Source organism: Rhinolophus ferrumequinum, chromosome 9 (assembly GCF_004115265.2).
Source record: "Rhinolophus ferrumequinum isolate MPI-CBG mRhiFer1 chromosome 9, mRhiFer1_v1.p, whole genome shotgun sequence".
Classification (NCBI taxonomy): Eukaryota; Metazoa; Chordata; class Mammalia; order Chiroptera; family Rhinolophidae; genus Rhinolophus; species Rhinolophus ferrumequinum.
In genome coordinates this window covers 18,596,013-18,615,920 of record NC_046292.1, presented here as the reverse complement: position 1 = coordinate 18,615,920, position 19,908 = coordinate 18,596,013, and the positions used below count along the sequence as shown (strand labels likewise).

At 45.6% G+C, this 19,908-nt stretch overlaps 1 protein-coding gene across 1 annotated transcript in view; it reads left to right on the top strand.

Annotated features, from left to right (window-relative positions):
- Positions 1-13,314: 13,314 nt before the first annotated feature.
- SLC9A1 (solute carrier family 9 member A1) overlaps positions 13,315-19,908 on the top strand; it is a 48,498-nt gene continuing 41,904 nt past the window's right edge. The window contains exon 1 of the mRNA XM_033113670.1: positions 13,315-14,469. Coding sequence (XP_032969561.1) covers positions 14,121-14,469 — 349 coding nt within the window. The 5' untranslated portion in view covers positions 13,315-14,120. The remainder of the gene's footprint in view (positions 14,470-19,908) is intronic.

The following is a 19,908-nucleotide window of genomic DNA, read 5'->3' as shown; positions in this document are numbered from 1 at the left end:
TCTGTAAGTATATGAGCTAATAGCAAAATACCTATTTCAGTAAGAGATGCATTTCCAATATCATTTTACTCTTTGTTTAATAATTATTTATCAAAAGATATTGTTTGAGACTATCATATTAAGTGAAATGTCAGATAGAAAAGGACAAGAACCATATGATTTCACTCAAATGTGGGATATAACACAAAAAGCAACAAATGAACAAGCAAAACAAACAAACAAACAAACTTATAGATACAGATAACAGAACAGTGGTTACCAGAGGGGAAAGGGGGTGGGGAGAGGATGAAGAGAGTAAAGGAGGTCACATGTATGGTGACAGAAGGAGACGAGACTTTGCATGGTAAGCACACAGTGGAGTGTACAGATGTTGTATTACAAAGCTGTACACCTGAAACTTATATAATACTATTAACCAATGTTACCCTAATAAAATTAATTTTTAAAGATATGTTATGGTGCTTTGATCAATTGTGTACTAATATAATAATACTGATGATACTTCAATCCAGAAGAAATTTTAAAGACATAGAGTCCATTAAAATTTAAAATTATTTAAATTTCATATTTTTTCATATTGCAATTCTATGTATAAAATTCTGTTGAAGTATGAATCAGGTAATCAGTAACAGACTTTCGAGCATAAAATATATCACCCTAGGATAACATTTTGTGAGAAGAAGCAAAATGTAACTATATATTCAACAAGAAAATAATAATGTAGCATTTCTGTCAAAGTGGAGCTTGTTCTGGTATTTTCTTGAAATGAATGATAGTGAGTATGAAATCATGATGGTACTTACATTCAGTTGATGATGGAACAGTTTTATTTAAAATATTAGTAATCACAATATGCTAGGAAGTATATCCTTTTCAATGATGTACATTTTAGTTATCAATTTAAAAATATGCCAGATATCCTGCATGTGGACTTGCAGCTCCAGTCTCCTCCTTCGTTTTCTCTCTTGGTTGGCTGACTTGGATGGAGGACATCAATGGCTCTGTGTCTTCTGGCCTTGGCTTGGGGTTGGCCAATGGGGAGGGAGTCTTGGCAGGACGTGGCGGGAAGGAGGAGAGAGTGACGTCAGAGTTTCGATTCCCTCGGTTCCCAATTCTGGAGGTCTAGTCAATCTGGCTCCGTCCCTGGACAGAAAAATAGTGCTCCTCTTAAGGCAGAGAAATCGGTGGCTACGGCCTGTCCCAGCTTCCTGTATGGTCCCTTTAATTTTCCTACACCTTGACCACACCTTCTAAATTAGTCCCTTTGTGTGTGTGTGTGTGTGTGTGTGTGTGTGTGTGTGTGTGTGTGTGTATATACACACAAACTTCTTGAATTGTCTTAATTTGAGTGTGCCATTTGTCTCCATGGGAATCCTCACAAATACAGGGTGGGTGCAGAGTTTCAAAAAAAAAAAAAAATCTTAGAAGGGCCACAAGAGCAAAGCCTGAAAACTGAACCAGACTATGGCCTCACTCATTTATCTAATAAGTATTGACAGCATCATGTCCAATACTTGGTTACAAAGATGAAGTGCATGGTGTCCCTCTCCTTGAGTAATAACAATCTAGTGGGACAGAAGACACTCCAACAGTGACGCACAGGGCAATACTCGCATAACAGAATGCAATATGTGATGTAACAAAGATGGGGACAATGTGTGTGGGAGCACTGTGGAGAGAGCAACAACCTAATTCTACCTGGGGAATGGGGGAGGGCTTTGCACAGGAGGTTTCACGTGGTTTAGGACATTAAAGGTAGGTAGAAGCTTACCTGGAAGTGAAAGGGAGGAAAGGCATTCCAGGCAAAGGGGTAATGTGAATAGTCACTAGAGCCGATGGATATCAGGGGATTGCTGAATCATGGCTGGGTGTTCAAAGGTGGTTCGAAAAGCACAAAGAATAAAGGAAATAATATGTAAGTATGGAAAAAACTTATACAAGGCAAAAGGCATTATAAAAAAAATTAAAGAACAGCCGGATGGCTCAGTTGGTTAGAGCGCGAGCTCTGAACAACAAGGTTGCTGGTTCAATTCCCGTATGGGCCGGTGAGCTGCGCTCTCCACAACTAGATTGAAAGCCAATGACTTGGAGCTGATGGGCCCTGGAGAAACACACTGTTCCCCAATTAAATTTTAAAAAAAATTACAATACTGACTCCCTGGGAGAAGGTCATTGTAATTTATATACAAATAAAACCTAGAAATCGGTAAGAACTGAAGACAAGCAAACACGTTGAAACATAGGCGGAGGACACAAACAGGCAATTTTCATAAGACGAACTCCCAACAGCAGGGACATGCAAATTAAAATATTTAGATACCACTTCCAAAGAATAGAGTGTGGAAAGGGGAAAAATAGTAACTTTACATGAAGAAACCTGGAAACCACACAATAACCAAGTGATTGAGGGTGATAACGTCACCAGTAGTAAGTCACGTGGGTAGCATGTGCCTCCTGATAGGATGTGATGAGAAGCGTACTTCACCTCTGTGCCGTTCTTTCCCTAAATCCAGTCTAGTCATGAGGAAAACATCAGATAAGTTCAAACTGAGGGGCATCCTGCAGAATACCAGACCAGTGCTCCTCGAGACTATCAAGGTCACAGATTAAAGGTGACTAAGGAGTCATGAGGCCTAAATGCAATGTATTAGCCTGGATGGGATCCTGGAAAAAGGAAATTAGTGAAATCTGAATCAAGTCTGGAGTTTAATTAATAGTAATAAGCCAATGTTGTCTTCTTAGTTTTGACAAATCTACCACGGTAACATAAAATGTTGACATTAGGGAAAATTGAGTGAGGGGTATATGAGAACTCTCCTGACTATTGTAATTTTTCTGTAGATCTGAAGAGATTCCATAGTAAAAAGTTTGTTTTCAAAAAGAGGATACTATCTTCTTCCCATCAAAGTAACAAAGAATAAAGTCTGATTCAAACAAGTATTGAGGATCTGGGGAAAATGGTTCTCTCATACTTGCAGGTAAGGGGCAAAAGCTACTTAAGGAAAACAAAGAACGTATAAACCCTACAATCCAGAAATTCCATTTTCAAGTATAGAGGGAGAGAAATTCTTACACACGTAACCAAGAGATATGTATATGGGTGTTTGATGCAGTATTATTCACAATAACATAAAATTGGAACAACTCAAATGCTTATCAATAGAGGAGCAGATTTAAAAATTGAGATATATTAATATGATGGAATATTTGCTATACAGCAGTTAAAAGGAAAGAACGAGATCTGTATATATCAACATGGCTAGATATAAAAATAAAATATTGAGAGAAAAAGTAAAGATGAAGAAGGATATATATGATATGATGCCATTGATATAAATTTAAAAGACATTCAAAATACTATATATTGTTTATGTATACGTGTATCTTAATTCAGTCATTAAACAGCTCATTCTTATGTGCCAAGTGTTATTCTCAGTTCTGAGGATACAGCAGTGAACAATAAAAGCTAACAATTGTATAGGACTTACTATGAGCCAAGCATTCTGAAATAATAATAATAATAATAATAATAATAATAATAATAATAGCAGCAAACACATGTAGCATTTACTCTATAGCAGGTATAATTCTAAGCACTTTCCTTGAATTAACTCATGTGATCCTCATGGTAACCTTATGACATATGTTCTATTATTACCTCCATTTTATAGGTGAAAACACTGAGGTACAGTGAAGTTAAGTAACTTGCCTAGGGTCACACTGCTAGATAGTGATGGAGACAGCATTCAAATCTACTGCAGCCTGGCTCCAAGTCTGTCCTACCAACGATTATGCTCTCTGTCTCCAATCCCTGTGGGGTAGAGCTTATATTCTAGTGAGGGCAAGTCAGGCCATAAAAATATGTAGTATGTCAGTGAAAGAGCTGTGAGAAAAAGAAGGAACAGAAAAAAGGAAGTGTGGGGTGGGGGTATTACATTTGAAAGGGGGTTGTGGGGGTCAGGGAAGGCCTCACTAAGAGACAACATCAGAGCAAACCCTCCAAGGAAGTTTCCAAGAAGGAAACCATGCAGATATCTGGGGGTAACTGCATTCCAGGCAGAGGGAACAGCAAGGTCAAAGGCTCTGCAGAAGCAGTAAACCTGGAGTGTTTGAAAAATAAATAGAAAGGAAGCCAGGGTGGCTAAAGCAGAGGGAATAAGGGGGAAGGAGTCAGAGCCGAGGCCAGAGAGATGGGGGGGCTCGATTGGGTGGGGCCTTGTAAGTCATAATAAGGACCTCAGAGGGGACTTTGCAGGGGGTGACAACATCTGACTTAGGCTTTAGAAGGAATCCCTCTGGCTGCTTTGTTGAGACGAAACTGCTCGGAGTCTCCTGTAAAACTCTGGTCAAGAAGTGTGGCTTGGACCAGAGTGGTAGCAGTGGAGGTGGTGAGAAGTGGGTGGTTGCAGTCTGGATATATTTCAAAGATCAAATTGACAGCATTTGCTGAGGATTGACATGAAAGAGAAGAAAGGAAGGAAGGAAGGAAGGAAGGAAGGAAGGAAGGAAGGAAGGAAGGAAGGGAGGGAGGAAGGAAGGAAGGAAAGAGAAAGAAAGAAAGAAAGAAAGAAAGAAAGAAAGAAAGAAAGAAAGAAAGAAAGAAAGAAAGAAGGAAAGAAAAGGAGGTCATACAAAGGCAAGGGAAACAAAAGCAAAAATGAACAAGTGGGGCTACATCAAACTAAAAAGCTTCTGCACAGTGCTTTCATTAAAAAAAAAAAGGCAACCTAATGAATGAGAGAAGATGTTTGTAAATCATACATCCAATAAGGGCTTAATATTCAAAATATACGAAGAACTCATATAACTCAACAACAAAAAAACAAATAATCTGATTTAAAAATGGGCAAAAGACCTCAATAGCCATTTTTTCTGAAAAAGACACACATGGCCAACAGGCACCTGAAAAGATGTGTTTAACATCACTAATTATTAGGAAAAGGCAAATCAAAATGAGGAGGTATCATCTCACCCCTATTAGAATGGCTATTATCAAAAAGACAAGAACCAACAAGTGTTGGAGAGGATGTGGAGAAAAATGAACACTTGTACACTGTTGGTGGGATTGTAAATTTGTGTAGCTACTATGGAAAGCAGTATGGAGGTTCCTCAACAAAGAATAGAACTACCATATGATCCACTTCTGCATATTTACCCGAAGAATACGAAACACTAATTTGAAAAAATATATGCACCCTGATGTTCATATCAGCATTATTCACAATAGCCAAGATATGGAAACAACCTAAGCGTTCATCGATAAACAAATGGATAAAGAAGATGTGATACGTAAATACAATGGACTACTACTCAGCCATAAAAGTGAACAAAATCTTGCCATTTGTGACAACATGAATGGAAATTAAGGGTATAATGTAAAGTGAAATAAGTCAGAAAGAGAAAAACAAATACCATATGATTTCATTCATATGTGGAATCTAAAACAAATAAACAATAAGCAAACAAAAAATAAAACAAAAACAAATGTATGGATACAGAGGACAGATGGGGATTACCAGAGGAGAAGGGGGTTGGGGGTGTGTGAAAGGGGTGAATGGGGTTATTGTATGGTGATGGACAGTAACTAGACTTTTGGAGGTTATCACTTTGTAGTGTATACAGATGTCGAATTATAATGTCATACATCTGAAACTTATATAAAAAAGGAAAGGAGGGAGGGAGGAGAGGAAAAAAGAAGGAAGGAAGGGAGGGAGGGAGAAAAGGAAGAAGGAAGGAAGGAAAGAAGGAAGGAAAGAAGGAAAGAAAGAAAAAGAAAGGGGATAAGGATGACTCAGGTTTTTAGCCTAAGTGAGAAGATAGAGTGACTGTTTACTGGATGGGGAAGACAGTGAGAGAAACAGGTTTGGGAGGGGCTGGGAAGGCCTGGAGTTTTGTTTTGGACATCCTGAATTTGAGATTTCTGTTGGACAACTGGGTAGATGTGTCTAGTGATCAGCTGGATATGGTAGTCTGGAGTTTAGAGCAGAGAAGATAAAAATCTGTGCATGGTCTGCATATAGATGTTATTTGAAACCACAAGAAAGCATGAGCTCATCAGAGAAATGAATATTGATATAGAACAGTGAAAAGATGAGAACTGAACCCTGGTCCCCAATATTCAGAGGGTGTGGCTGAGGAGGAAGAGGAGAAGGGAGAAGGATTCAGCAACAGGAAACTGAGAAGGAACAGCCAGTGAAGCAGGAGGAAAAGCAGGAGAAAAACCTGGTGAGAGTGGGTCTCATCAGCTGAGGAAAGTGTTTCAAGAAGGAGAAAGTGACCAAATGTATTGAAGGCTGCTGATAGGTAAAGAAAGATGAAGACTGAGAAATGACCATTTGATTGAGCAGCATGGAGGTGGAGGGTGGCAGAATATGCCACCCCAAAACATGTCACTTTGGCATAAGGATTATTTTGAACTGAAGACAATTAAGAAGAAGCAGATACAAGAAAAGCTCTCTGCCTTCCCATTTGCATAAAAGCAGGATACAAATTTACAAGTGTCCTCCTCTCCTCTCTACTAGATAAAACACAACTTAATCACCAGAGACAACTTTAGACCCTTATCAGCCTAGAGACAGCACCAGAGGAATCGACAGAACAAACTACTAACTAGTCTTTATCTACCAATAGTTTCCCACATATTTGCTTTCCCATAATTTACCGCTTCTGGAAACATGTCCTTTTCCTTTGTCTTGTCACTTCTCTAAAAATGTATTGTTGGGGCGGTCGGGTGGCTCAGTTGGTTAGAGCCCGAGCTCTGGGCAACAGGGCTGCCAGTTCAATTCCCACATGGGCCAGCGAGCTGCGTCCTCCGCAACTAGAATGAAGTCAATGAGCTGCCGCTCAGCTCCTGGGTGTCCAGATGGCTCAGTTGGTTGGAGCGCAGGCTCTCAACCACAAGGTTGCCGGTTCAACTCCCGCAAGGAATGGTGGGCTGCGCCCCCTGCAACTAACAACTACGACTGGACTTGGAGCTGAGCTGCGCCCTCCACAACTAAGACTGAAAGGACAACAACTTGACTTGGATGGAGCTGATGAGTCCTGGGAAAAACACATTACTGTTCCCCAATAAAAAGTCCTGGAAATACACATTGTTCCCCAATAAAGTCCTGTTCCCCTTCCCCAATAAAATCTTTAAAAAAATAAAAAACAAAACCAAAAAAAACGTATTGTTCCTTTGCTTAGATGGTATATAAGCCTGAGTTCTTACTGAACCTTTGAGTCACTCATCTGTGGGTACACGATGTACATGTTTATGAACTTCTGTTTGATTTTCTATTGTTGATCTGTCCTTGGCCAGTCTAATTTATAGGGCTCCAGCTGGAGAACCTAAGATGGGTGGAGGAAGAGACATTTCCTCCCCACAAACGTCATTAATGACATTCACAAGAGCAATTTAGGTTCACCCTATGGGGGTGAAAATCTAACTGGACCAAATTTGAGAGACTGGGAGAAGAGAAATGATGCAGACATTACAGAAAACAATCTCAAGTTTGGGGCAGTAACTGGAAGGGAGTGTGGGGTGATGACATACATGTTCAAGGGTCAAAATGATACATTACACTCGTGATAGAGGTTGCCTGTCATTGATGGAGGTTGACGTACATTATATTCATGATAGAGGCTGATGTCAATGAAGGTTCAAAGAGACTTTAAAATTTGATAAAACAGTATATAGATACCTGAAAAAAAAATAAAAGCAAAAGCAAAAAAAGTATTGAGGGCCGGCCCGGTGGCTCAGGCGGTTGGAGCTCCATGCTCCTAACTCCGAAGGCTGCCGGTTCGATTCCCACATGGGCCAGTGCGCTCTCAACCACAAGGTTGCCAGTTCAATTCCTCGAGTCCCGCAAGGGATGGTGGGCTCTGCCCCCTGCAACTAAGATTGAACAAGGCACCTTGAGCTGAGCTGCTGCTGAGCTCCTGGATGGCTCAGTTGGTTGGAGTGCGTCCTCTCAACCACAAGGTTGCCGGTTCAACGCCCGCAAGGGATGGTGGGCTGCGCCCCCTGCAACTAGAAAACGGCAACTGGGCCTGGAGCTGAGCTGCGCCCTCCACAACTAAGACTGAAAGGACAACAACTTGAAGCTGAACGGCACCCTCCACAACTAAGATTGAAAGGACAACAACTTGACTTGGAAAAACAGGCCTGGAAGTACACACTGTTCCCCAATAAAGTCCTGTTCCCCTTCCCCAATAAAATCTTTAAAAAAAAAAAAAGTATTGAAATCAAATATAACAAACTGTAACAACAGGTAATTCAGACAGGTGGAAAATTTGGTGTTTGTTATGTTATCTTCATACTGTAAAATTTTCTTATAAATAATTAGGGGGGAAAAAGTTTGTGGGCCTGAATGTATGAAGGACATTGAGAACCACGGTGGGAAGGGGGAATGCAGCTGTCTAAACAGGGGATGATCATGGCTTAGAAAGTTTTCCCTCAAAGCTGTGTATAAGGCAGACTGGAGCTGGGAGCAATAAAAAGTTTATTTTTTTTTCCTGTGCCCTCCCCTCAAAAAAAGTTTAATAGTCCAGGCCAGAGTGTTCCAAAGTATGAACAGGAACATCTGCATCAAAATCTCTCAAGGGCACTTATCAAAAATTCAAATCCTGGGACCTTCCCCTCCAGTCTACTAAATCCTAACCTCTCGAGCAAGGCCAGGCAATCTGTACGTGAGAGTGTGGAGTGGCAGCAAATTCAGGGGAAGCTGGGGCTGTGCTTTGTACCTATGGAGATGGAGGTGCCCATGGGATGTTCAGCTGGTGAGTGGACATACGAATATCAAGTTCACTGATGGGTGTTTATCAGAGTTATCATTGAGTCTCCTATGCAGGAAGCATGGGGACTTGTACATAGCAGGTACTAAATGTTTATTGAGTGAATCATGAACTCAGCTTAATTAAAAGCCACTTGCTGAATCACAAATTCTAACTCCTTACCATCCTCCCAACTCTCTTCTAGTTGCCCAGGGTGTACATGTTTTTTCATGGTGGCTCTTAGCCTAAAGAAGTGGGAAAAGCTTGGACTTCAGAGTCAGACAGACTTGGATCCACACCTGGCGCCCCAGCTCTGTGTCCACAAGCGACTCTCCTTTTGGAGCCTTGGTTTTCTTATGTGCAAATACTATATCCTGTCATTCATTCATTCATTCACTCATTCATGAGGGCTCTCCTGTCCTCTTGGAGTTCACATCCTATGAGGGGAAATGGCCGTAAACAATAAAATATAGAAACAGGTTAATATTATGTCATATGTGAGAAGGTGAAAAGAGTTATGGAACAAAGAAAAAAGAAGCCATATAACGGCTGGGGACCGGGTGGTAATGGTGCCGGCTGGGCTTCCCAGGGGAAGCATCACTATTGACTAGAGTTATCATGTAGCAAGTAAGCCACACCGAGAAGGGAGATTTGTGGAAAGGCTTGAGGGATACGAGGGAGTGAGCCAAGTGGATCTGGGGAAGAATGTTCCAGGCAAAAGGAACAGCAAGTGCTAAGGCCCTGAGGCAGAAATGGGGCTGGCAGTGTTTGAGAAATAGCAAGGAAGCAGGGTGATTGGGGTGGAGTGAGTGACGGGGAGACCGAAAGAAGAGAGACTTGCAGGGCTGTAAACTGAGCTTGACAAGCACCAGCCCTTTAATCCTCGTAATAACCTTACAAGTCAGGAATTACGACCCCACCCACCTTTCATACACATGAAAAACTGAATGACAGAAACCAAATGTGACTTGCCCGTCATGTACAACTAGTAAGTGGCCCGGTGGATCCTTTCCTAGTACCACACGTTATTTGCCACGTAGCTGTTGATGTCACAGCGACAGCAAGTTCATAAAATTCCCATCACTTTTAGTGAAAGAATTCAGTGAGGGGATAGGGAAACAGATATGGCCTATGCAGGACCAGATGCCATTTGGGGCCCAGGATCCTGAGACTCTTCTAGATCTGCAGGGGGAAGGACCTGCAGAGACATGGCCTCCCTGAGTCAAGAGCAGTGTGGGCCTGGAATGGTTACAAAATGAGGACTTGCTCAAACAAAGGTACAGACATTGCGGTACATGTTAACTGATTACCTATAACAAAATCATGCTTTTAGTATGCACAATACACTATGATGTAATTTATCGAAAATTATTAAATTCATAGCATGCTACAGGTGATGTGGTCTGATCATGGGACCAATTTCACAGATGTGAGGATCTTCTTTCTATCCTGTCCATGTGTCTCTGTGACTGAATATGTAACTTCAGGTGGTCCTACCACCAAAAGTCTACTTTGGAGGCCCTCAGTACATGTAAATAAAGATAATCAGGTAAATATACGTGGTACTTGCTAGGTGCCGCTCTAAGTGCACTGGTTAATATATTCATATTATATTCATAATATATAATTCATAATATATTCATGAGATTGCCACTATTATGGTCCCCACATTATGGAGGGAGAAACTGTGGAACAGGGAGATTAATGGATTTAACTAAGGTCTTACAACTAGTGAGTGGTGGTTGTGGGATTTGAACTTAGAAAATCTGGCTATCCACATTAGACAGTGCACGTACTTAATTCTTATGCTATACTGCCTGGCCTCGGCTGGGCCTTGGCCGTGGGCTGTCCCAGGTAGTTTTTCTCAAGGGCTCTTTCCCAGTTCTGTCATGATGCTATAACCTTCTCCAGGCGGTGGAGGATCTCAGGGCTGCCTCTTGTAGGATCTGCTACCTCCCAAGCACTCACTGAGGATGAGTGAGGTAGAGCTGGAGAGTAGGGAGGATGGGAGCACAGCTGTGAATGCTGCCCTTGAGACCGGAAAGGACTATAGATCTCAGGGTTCTGGCCCCAATGTCATCTGTGGAAAGTCCCTCCACTAGCTCCATTCCTTCCCTCTCTTCTTTTTTCTAAACTGAACCTGTGGTGTTTTGAAAGAACTCTGGATTCAGACATTCGAAAGTTGACTTACATTCTGGATCTGCTACCTAACAGCTGTGTGACCCTGGCCAAATGGCTTCATGTCTCTGAGTCCTAGCTTTTCCATCGTAAAATGAAAATGAATAATAGCTACTATCTATTGAGCCCTCACTATGCACCAGCACTTGGATCACTGATAAACCTGGAGCATTTGGTTGTGAACTATAAAGGACTGAACCATTGTAAAGTATTATTGTCATTATTCTCATCCTTGCCCTACATGCTGCCCCTCTCTTTGGTTATTTCCAGTATAGCTGATGTTATCCTTTCACCTGCTCCCAGGTGACACAAGGCCCTTGGCCTTCTCTGACGGCTCTTCTAGGCATTTCTGTCATCTCCCGAGTGGCCGGGCCTGTGCCAGGAGAATGTGAGGTGCAGAGAATTGAGTTTAATGTCAGCTCCTTCAGTCACTATCACATCACTTTATTATTTTAAAATAACTTTTAATGAAAGGATAGCATATCTTAAGAAAAGTACACAAATCATGAGTGTACAAAACAAGTACCTCTGCGTAACCTTTGTTAATACCACCCAGTAAAGAAATAGAATATTATCAGCACCCGAGAAGCCTTAGTTGTGCCCACTTCGTGACCCCTCCCAAAATCACTTCCACTTCCTTCCTGCCCATGTCTTATCTCTGTGTTGCCAGAGTCCAGCCAAAGCCTTGTCAAAAGGCCCAGTAAATATTTGCTAAACTGAAATGAACCCCTTTAAAATCATTTTGTGATCCCAAGCTAGTCACTTTGACTTTCTTGACCTTGATTTGCTCTTTTGCAAAATAGGGATGGCATTTCAGTATTTTCCACAGTTGTCAACCCTGAGTGTACATTAGAATCACCTGGGCGAGCTTCTGAAAAAATACCCATCGTGTTTGGGCACTTCCCTGGAGCAGCTGAATCCAAATCTCTGAAGATAGGTCCCAGGCAACGTAGTTTTTAAAAGCTTTCCATATATATAGTTACAAGAAGTGGAGTACAGCATTAGGAATAGAGACAGTGGAAATGTAATGGCTGTGTGTGATGTCAGAGGGGTAGTGGATGGGGGAAGGGGTTGTCACTGTGTGAGGGATAGAAATGATAAATGTCTATTACATTGTTTTGTGCACCTGAAACTAATTTAAAAAAATGTTAAAAGCTTTCCAATGATTGCAGTGTACAGCCATGACCTCTTGAATCTTACCAATTCCAACCAACACTATACGTTCAAATCTCAATTCCACTACTGCTGTGGGTTGAATTGTGTCTTCCTAAAAGATATTGAAGTTCTTGGCGGCTGGATGGCTCAGCTGGTTAGAGCACAAGCTCTGAACAACAGGATCGCTGGTTTGAGTCCCATATGGGCCAGTGAGCTGCGCCCTCCACAACTAGATTGAGGGACAACGACTTGGAGTTGATGGGCACTGGAGAAACACACTGTTCCCCAATACACAAATTATTTTTATTCCCCAATAAAAAATTATATATATATATATATATTAAATAAGAATATTAAAGTTCTAACCCCCAGTACCTATGAATGTGGCCTTCTTTGGAAATGGAAATAGTGTTATGGAAATAGTATTATTGAAGATGATCAATTTAAGATGAGGTCATTAGGGTGGACCCCTAATCGGTGGACCCCTAATCCAGGGGAATTTTGGACCCAGAGACAGAGGCACAGGGAGATCACCATGTGAAGATTGGAGTTATGCTGCCAACAGTTAAGAAACACCAAAGATTGTCCGCAAACCACCAGAAGCTAGGAGAGAAGCATGGAGCAGATAGATGTTCCCTCACAGCCCTCAGAAAACCTTGATTTTAGACCTCTAGCCTCCAGAATATGAGACAATAAATTTCTGTTTTTTTTAAGCCACCCAGTTTGTGGTACTTTGCTACAGCAGCCCTGGCAAACTAGTTTACATATTAGCTAAGCAACTCTCTCCACTCATTTCCTCATCTGCAAAACTGGAACTATAATAATAGTTCTATGTGCTGGGCTCCGTTCTAAACACTTAACACAGATTATCTCATTGAGTCATTTCAGTATCCCTCTGATACAGGTACTGCTACCATTTCCATTTTATAGATGAGAAAGCTGTGGAACAGGGAGTAACTTGCTCAAGGTCACAGGGTAACTAAATACATAAAATACTAATACATCCTTCGCAAGACTATTGGGAAGCCTTCATGAGACTGCGGGTGTGGATGTGATAGCGCTTTGTAAATAGTAAAGCGTTTTACCCGTGTTAGAATCTCTGTGGATTCAGGACTTTTTTTCCGCCCCCATCTCTGTCCTTTCTCTTGCTACAGGCTACTTCCTTCCCTCGGCGGCAAGGGGTCGCTGCGCTGCGTGGGCGCCGACGTTCCTTCTAGCCCGCTGCGCTGGCTGCTCGTTGGTACCTATAAATGGCAGCGACCGGCTCAGCCAGGCATCAGTCCACCGCCGCCGGCGCTGAGCCCGGCGTTGGGAGTAGGACTGGGAGTAGACGCGGAGAACCTGAAGCTGGGCCGGGGCCGCAAGGAGGGGCGTGCAGCCGCTGGCCCACCGCGAGCCGCTCCCAGCCCTCGCCGAAGCGTTCTCCGCTAGGCCGCCTGCCTCCGCCTTCCTCCTCCCTCCATTTCCCCGGAATCTCAGCCAGGTGCGCCTGCACCCCGACGCTTCTCTGGGTGGGGAAGCTCCCGACCGCTTTCCGGCTGCACTCCTTCCTCGCAGCTTGGGCTCCCAGACCCCTCTCTTCTTTGCCTGGACTGGGTCCCACCGCCTTCTGTCCCCTTCCTTGAGCTCCGGCTTCCTGCCCCTGCCCGTAGTCTATTCCCCTCTCTCTCCTTAGTCACTTTGCTCAGCCGAGGGTCCCAGCCTCCCCTCTTCCTTTTCCTTGCCTGGGGTCCAACTTGTCCTGTCCCTTCCTCTCTCTCCTTTCCCTGGCCGGGAGTTCCAGACCTTTAGGTCTCCTGTGGTCCTTCCTGGGTCCTTCTGCCTCTTCCCCAGTTTGGAGTTCTAGATTGAGAACCCAGATTCTGTCCACCCCCAGAGGACTGCTTCCGCAAAACGACCTCTCTAAAACATGAACTTTTCCTAGAGACTACTCCAGGCTCTCTTCCCACCTGCTGACCCCTTGCTGCCTATGTCCCAGGTCTGACTCTCACTTTGCTAAGAGTCCAGGCCTCCTCGGCCAAGGGAGCGGCAGGATGCTTCTGTGGTCTGGCATCTGTGGCCTCTCTCCACCTCGAATCTTCCCTTCGTTGCTGGTGATGGTAGCCTTGGTGGGGCTGCTACCTGTTCTCAGGAGCCATGGCCTCCAGCTCAGTCCTACTGCCAGCACCATCCGAGGCTCAGAGCCACCACGGGAACGCTCAATTGGGGATGTCACCACCGCCCCACCGGAGACCACCCCCCAGAGCCACCCTGTTAACCATTCGGGCACTGAACACAGCACACAACGAAAGGCCTTTCCAGTCCTGGACATCGACTACTCACATGTGCGCAGACCCTTCGAGATCTCCCTCTGGATCCTGCTTGCCTGCCTCATGAAGATAGGTAAGTCCAGTTTGCTTCACTGCTTCTGTTGCCACCAGCCTGGTGAGCTTCTTGCCCCATCCTTACCACTTGAGGCTGCCCAGGAGTTAGGGTCTGGACTCCTATAATGTAGGCAACCTCCATTCTGCCATCTTGGTCCTTCTCAGACTTGAGCTCTGTGGTTTGAGGCCTCCCAAGGTTGAAGCCAGCATCATGCATGGGAAAGAGGGGGATTGGAGCATGGGATGCTTCTGATACTGGGTCCTTTCAGCAAGGCTTCCAGGCTTGGCAGGTCTCCTCTGGTTGGGCCAGACCCCGAGGGGAGCCAGGCTCCCAGCTGCGTGGAAGGCAGAGAGGAGTGTCTTCCAGCAAGTGGCACATTCTGCTCCGTCAACAGCAACCAGTGCAATTACACGCTTCATGGGAGGGTGTTCCAGGATGGAGTATATTTCTACTTGGCCTGTTTAAGGAGTTTTAGTATCGCAGGGTACCTGCGTGCTGGAGACCTAGCAGTGTGCTGGAACACAAGGGATCCCTACCTTTTTACCTTACTTTATCCGTGGAATATTATCTGTCAGCTTTGCCTGCCCAGGCTGGTCAGGAGCCCCTGAGTCAGTTTCCGGCCCAGGAATGCCATTCCTTATGCAGTTTATGGGACAGGGGGCCCTGGAAATTTCTGAAGTCCGTTTTGGGGGTGGAGGAGGTTGAAGCTTGGTCTGGCCCCAGCTCACCTCCAGGTTAGCAGCCACCCGGCTGTGTCTCAAGGTACTGCCTGGGTTGGCCAGTAGTGTTGGCCTGCTGCTCGACCAAGTGGAAGAGGGACAGGTGGAGGGGCTCGGGATGCTCTGGTCTGAAGAGACTTTGAAACGATCTTTTTGGGAGAAGGAGACAGAAAAGTTGTTCCCTTCTGAAAAGTTGTCTCCCTGCTCGGCCTGAGCACTTTGTTCTGCTGGGTGATTGATTTATCTCTCGGGGACCTGCATCACTCACAAGTCCCTGGAAGTGTGTCCGGGGTGGGGGGGTGCTTTGAAAGCTGCCTTTGCTTTTTTAGCCCCAGCTAATCTGTAGAAGGCAAGGGACTCTGCTGGTCTGGGTTTGGGGCGTTTGTGACTCTTGGCAGAAAGCCTTGCAGCTTACCCGAGGACCTGAAGGAGCTGATTGGTGATGCCAGGCTGGTAGGAGGCAGGCTCTGGGACATGCTGCAGGAAGGCACCCTGTTTTGACAGAGCCAGAATCTGGCTTCCTGGTGCGGTGCTTGGCTGCTGTGACAGTAGCAGGGCCTATAGATGGACCTGGGCCACTGGCATCTGTACCCTGATGGCAGCCAGCTTCCTGGCATCAAGGACTGGGCAAGGGGAGCCATTTGTACCGATTCTGACAAATACATGACCTTGAACGAGCTGGGGCCTTTTTCTGCAGGTCTCGTCCACCTGTGAAACTGGCAAGAATGTCTACCTTTGACCATATCAATTGAGTCATTAAACCTGTGTCTTAATTTGTGGTAAGAAACTGAAGTGACCATGATGTGTCATTTGCTTGTGTGAGACCAGGAAGAGACCTCACACGCATCGTCTCTGAATCACTCTCCTCCCAACCACACCTGGCATTGTGTTAGAGCGCTGGGGGCCAGTACACGCACTGCAGGTCTCAGTGATTCCTGGGGGGGCAATAGCATGACCACAAAAATCCTACTTTGGGCAATCAGGAGTTTGTCCCTGCAGGCCTGATGTCTCCAGTTCTAATGGGATTAGGCTTTGTCCCTCCCAGAACCTGTAATAGGGACCCTGGGCAGCTGGAGAACAGAGATGGTGCCATGGTGAGGGTATCAGTCCAGAAGTGAGGAAACTTGGCTTCTCATCCCATCTCTGTCTGTGACCTTGGGCCAGTTACTCATTTCCACCTGTCTGTCGATCTTTGTGTCCCCTTCCATGTCTGCCATTTCTGCCATTTCACTGACTTGGGTAACCCTGGCAAATAACTCAGCCTTGGGCCTCAGTTTCCCCGTTGTAAAAGGAGGCTGGATATGATCTCTGAAGGCCTTTGCAGTTCCAAAAGTCCGTGTCTCTGCCTCAGAAGGACATTTTTCTGCCTCTGAAAACAGAGGAGTCCTAGCATCTGACGATCTCGGGGAAGAAAGTAGAGAGAAAGGTGACTGAAAGATCTCAAGGGTCCCTGTTAAGGTGGCAAAAGTGAAAGCCCATTTTTTTCCTTTACCTTTCTGGTGTAGAATTGAAGTTAGATAAGGGTTCCACCACCCTGCCACTTATCCTCTCTGAGCCTCAGTTTCCTTATGTATAAAATGGGGGAAATAAGAGAATCTAGCCATAGTACTGCTGATGTGACGATGACGTAAATTAATGCACATAGAGCTGGCTTCGTAGCCATAGGGAGCACTCAATGAGTGGCAACTGCCTCTGTTGGTATTTTAACCACCTCAGGCAAATCACTTAGCCTCCTACTTCTTCCTCTGAGGCTGGAGGATTACAAATCATCTCTCAACCCCAGGCTGCCACCAGCTGTCTTTCCTTAAGGTTTCAGGGTTTTGGGAGTGTCCTACCGACTGTGTTCTTCCTTTCACTTAAGCTGCCCTGGAGCTGGTCCTGGTGGGAGGAGAGATGGCACCAGCTGACTTAGGGGACAGGGTGGGGGGCTGAGGCCGTGCTTCCTCTGTTCAAGAATCCAGGCGTTGATTTTTGGGGTCTAGCCGATTCTCTCAGTGCCCCAGCGTGGGTGGGAGCTATGTGGGAGCCCTCATTCTGTCACCTGTGGCAGCTGCTTCCCTTGCAAGATACTCGTCCTTCAAGACTAGAAAGTGCTGTGTGCAGTCCTCATTCCCATCCTAATCATTGAGCTGGGCCTCAGTGTCAGAGGTGGGTGGGGGAGGGGTGAAGCTGGAGCTGAGGTTTTCCAGGAGATGCTTCTCTCCTGACTGATTCAGTGGGTGACATTAGGCAAGTCACTTCCCTTCTCTGGGCCTTTTTTCTCTCTCTGACAGTCAGGCATTCCTGCTTTTTCCTTGGTGGGGAGGAGCTTGTGGTGTGAGGGGGAGTTAAACCACTAGGAGAACGGAGAATGACCCCAACTAAGTCTTAGGGTATGTCTGTCCCCCCCCCACACACACATTGTGATTTGGACCCTGCCTAAATTCTGCTTTGTCCCCAGTTCACCTGGCTCCCAGTCCAGGGCTTGTTCCCGGGGAGAGCCTCGCTGTAACCCAGCTCACCACTGGCACCCACTGTGTTTATTTGCCCATATCCTTGACCTGGAACTCCTGGCAGAGGCCTGGGAGCCCATAAAGCAGGTATTCATCTTGTTTCCTGACCAGAGACAAAAAAAGCCTTCCTTTGTCCCTTTGCATCTTATAGCTTGTTTTCGTCTTTGCAAGGTGTATCCTGCCATTTCCTCCTAGAACAAGTCTGAGTAGGGAAGAATGGGGGTCATTATTGCCCACTTCGCTTGCGTGGATATGAGACCCAGCCACTGGTTTCCTGTAAAAATAAGACTAGAACCCGCCTTTCCCACTTCTCAGAAGGAGAGAGGAACAACTAACTTAAAGGTCACCTTGAAACTCTCGAGAAGCCCAGATGGGACTCTCTAAAAAGAAAGAAGTGACTTTTTTCTCTTTGGGAAAACAGCTGACTGACTACAGGACAATGGAAGGGGAGGTCAGCTGGGGCCCGGGAGGGAGACTTCAGGTAGGACGTGTGTCTCCAGAAGGGCCTCTGTTGGTCTCTTTGCCTAGACTTCATTTAGCTGAGCACCCACGAGGCACACCCTTCCTCTCGGCCCTGCCCTGCCCCTCCAGCTCTGGTAGAAAGGAAAGGCCTGGTCAGAAAGCCTGGGGTCCACCCCTCCACACCTGTGTGAGCATGGGCCGCGGATCTCGTTCCTCTGAACCTGACGTGCCTCGTCGGTAAGGTGAGTGCTGTCTCCGCCTCCTAGGACCAATGTAGAGGTTGACCATGGGAATGCCCAGTGTAGCACCCAGTTCGCTGTGCAGCTTTCAGGGCCTGTTCGGATTCCACCCCCTTTGGGCGGTCTTCCCAGCCCACAGCAGTTGCTTTCACTTCTCTCCCTGAATCCGTCTCCCTTATTGTTTATCCACAACTTTGGCATGAGGCCTAGCCTGCCCTGTGACATCTCTTCTGTTGGGTGTGTGTTTTAATAAGAATTACCATTTATTGAGTATCTACAGAGTAGTGTCAGGCACTTTATAAAAGTGATCTCATTTAATCCCTACTAAAAGCATATGAGAAGAAGGCTACCTCTGTTGGGCAGATGAGGAAACAGCTCAAAGAGGTTATCTGCTGTGATGCTGAATTGCTATTTACTTTCTGTTTGAATCCTGGCACAGCCTCCTCGAGGGGTGTAGCTACATCTGCGGTCCCTCGCATTCCCCTCGGCAGATGCACACGGCCCTGCACTAAGCAGGTACCCCACTCACTCTACACCTGTGTTGGGGAATTGTAGGACTCCCTCTAGGGGTTGGTGGGAATGCTCTCCCTGCCCTGAGAAAGCCAGAGGGGTTCTGTGCCAGCTCTGGGCCCATCCTCTGTCCCTGTGAGTCCAAGTGGGTGCACCTGAATCCCACAGTCGGGCTGGGCCTATCCCTTGCTTCTGGTAGTGACCCTGCCTGCCCTCCCTTTGCTGGCACACTCTCGGTGGTCTGAGCAGAGCTTGCTTTTCCCTGCTTGGGCAGGAGGGGTGACAGGTAAAGGGTGGTTTCTTTTAACCGGCAGGGGGTGGCTAATCTGATTGTGATCCCCTGCTTCTGGGCGTGAAGGGTGCTGGGCTCCTTTTGGTCACCCTCAGGGGCCTAACAGGGTCACCTGAGCGACAGCCTGTGTGTTGGGAGCAGGTGGCCCAACTTTCTTTAGCTCTAAAAGGCAGGCAGAGTTCAGTAATCATTCTCATTGGTACTGTAATTTGTTTCCAAAGCACTTGCATATACAGTATTTAATTCTGATGGTCTCAGTGGTCCTGTGGGTTAGAGTAGTAGGTGGTATTGATATACCCATTTTACATCTAAGGAAACTGAGTCTCAGCGTGTGACCTGCCTGAGGTCACTTAGCAAGTAAGTGGCAAAGGACACATCCATGGACTCCTCATTCAAGGCGCCATCCTCTTTCTTGCCTGGCTGTCATTCTGGGTCACTGCGAAGATCAAGGGGAACTAGAGAGCCAAAAGGGCCCTGAGGAGAGTAAATGACCAGACACTTCCAGGTTAGTAACCTGAATGGTTGTCAGGAGGAGGAACCCCGGTTCTTCCTGCCGGAGGGAGGGCTGACGGAGCAGGGTGAGCTAGAGTCCAGGTCAATTCAGGTTGGAGTTCTTACCAACCCCTCCAACACACGTGTATTTGCATGAAGGAGGAGCGTGAGGGATGAACTCAGCATTGGGACCTCTCATTCTCAGAGCCTCTGTGAAGCAGCAAAACTTCGAAGTGTTGTAGGTCCTCTGG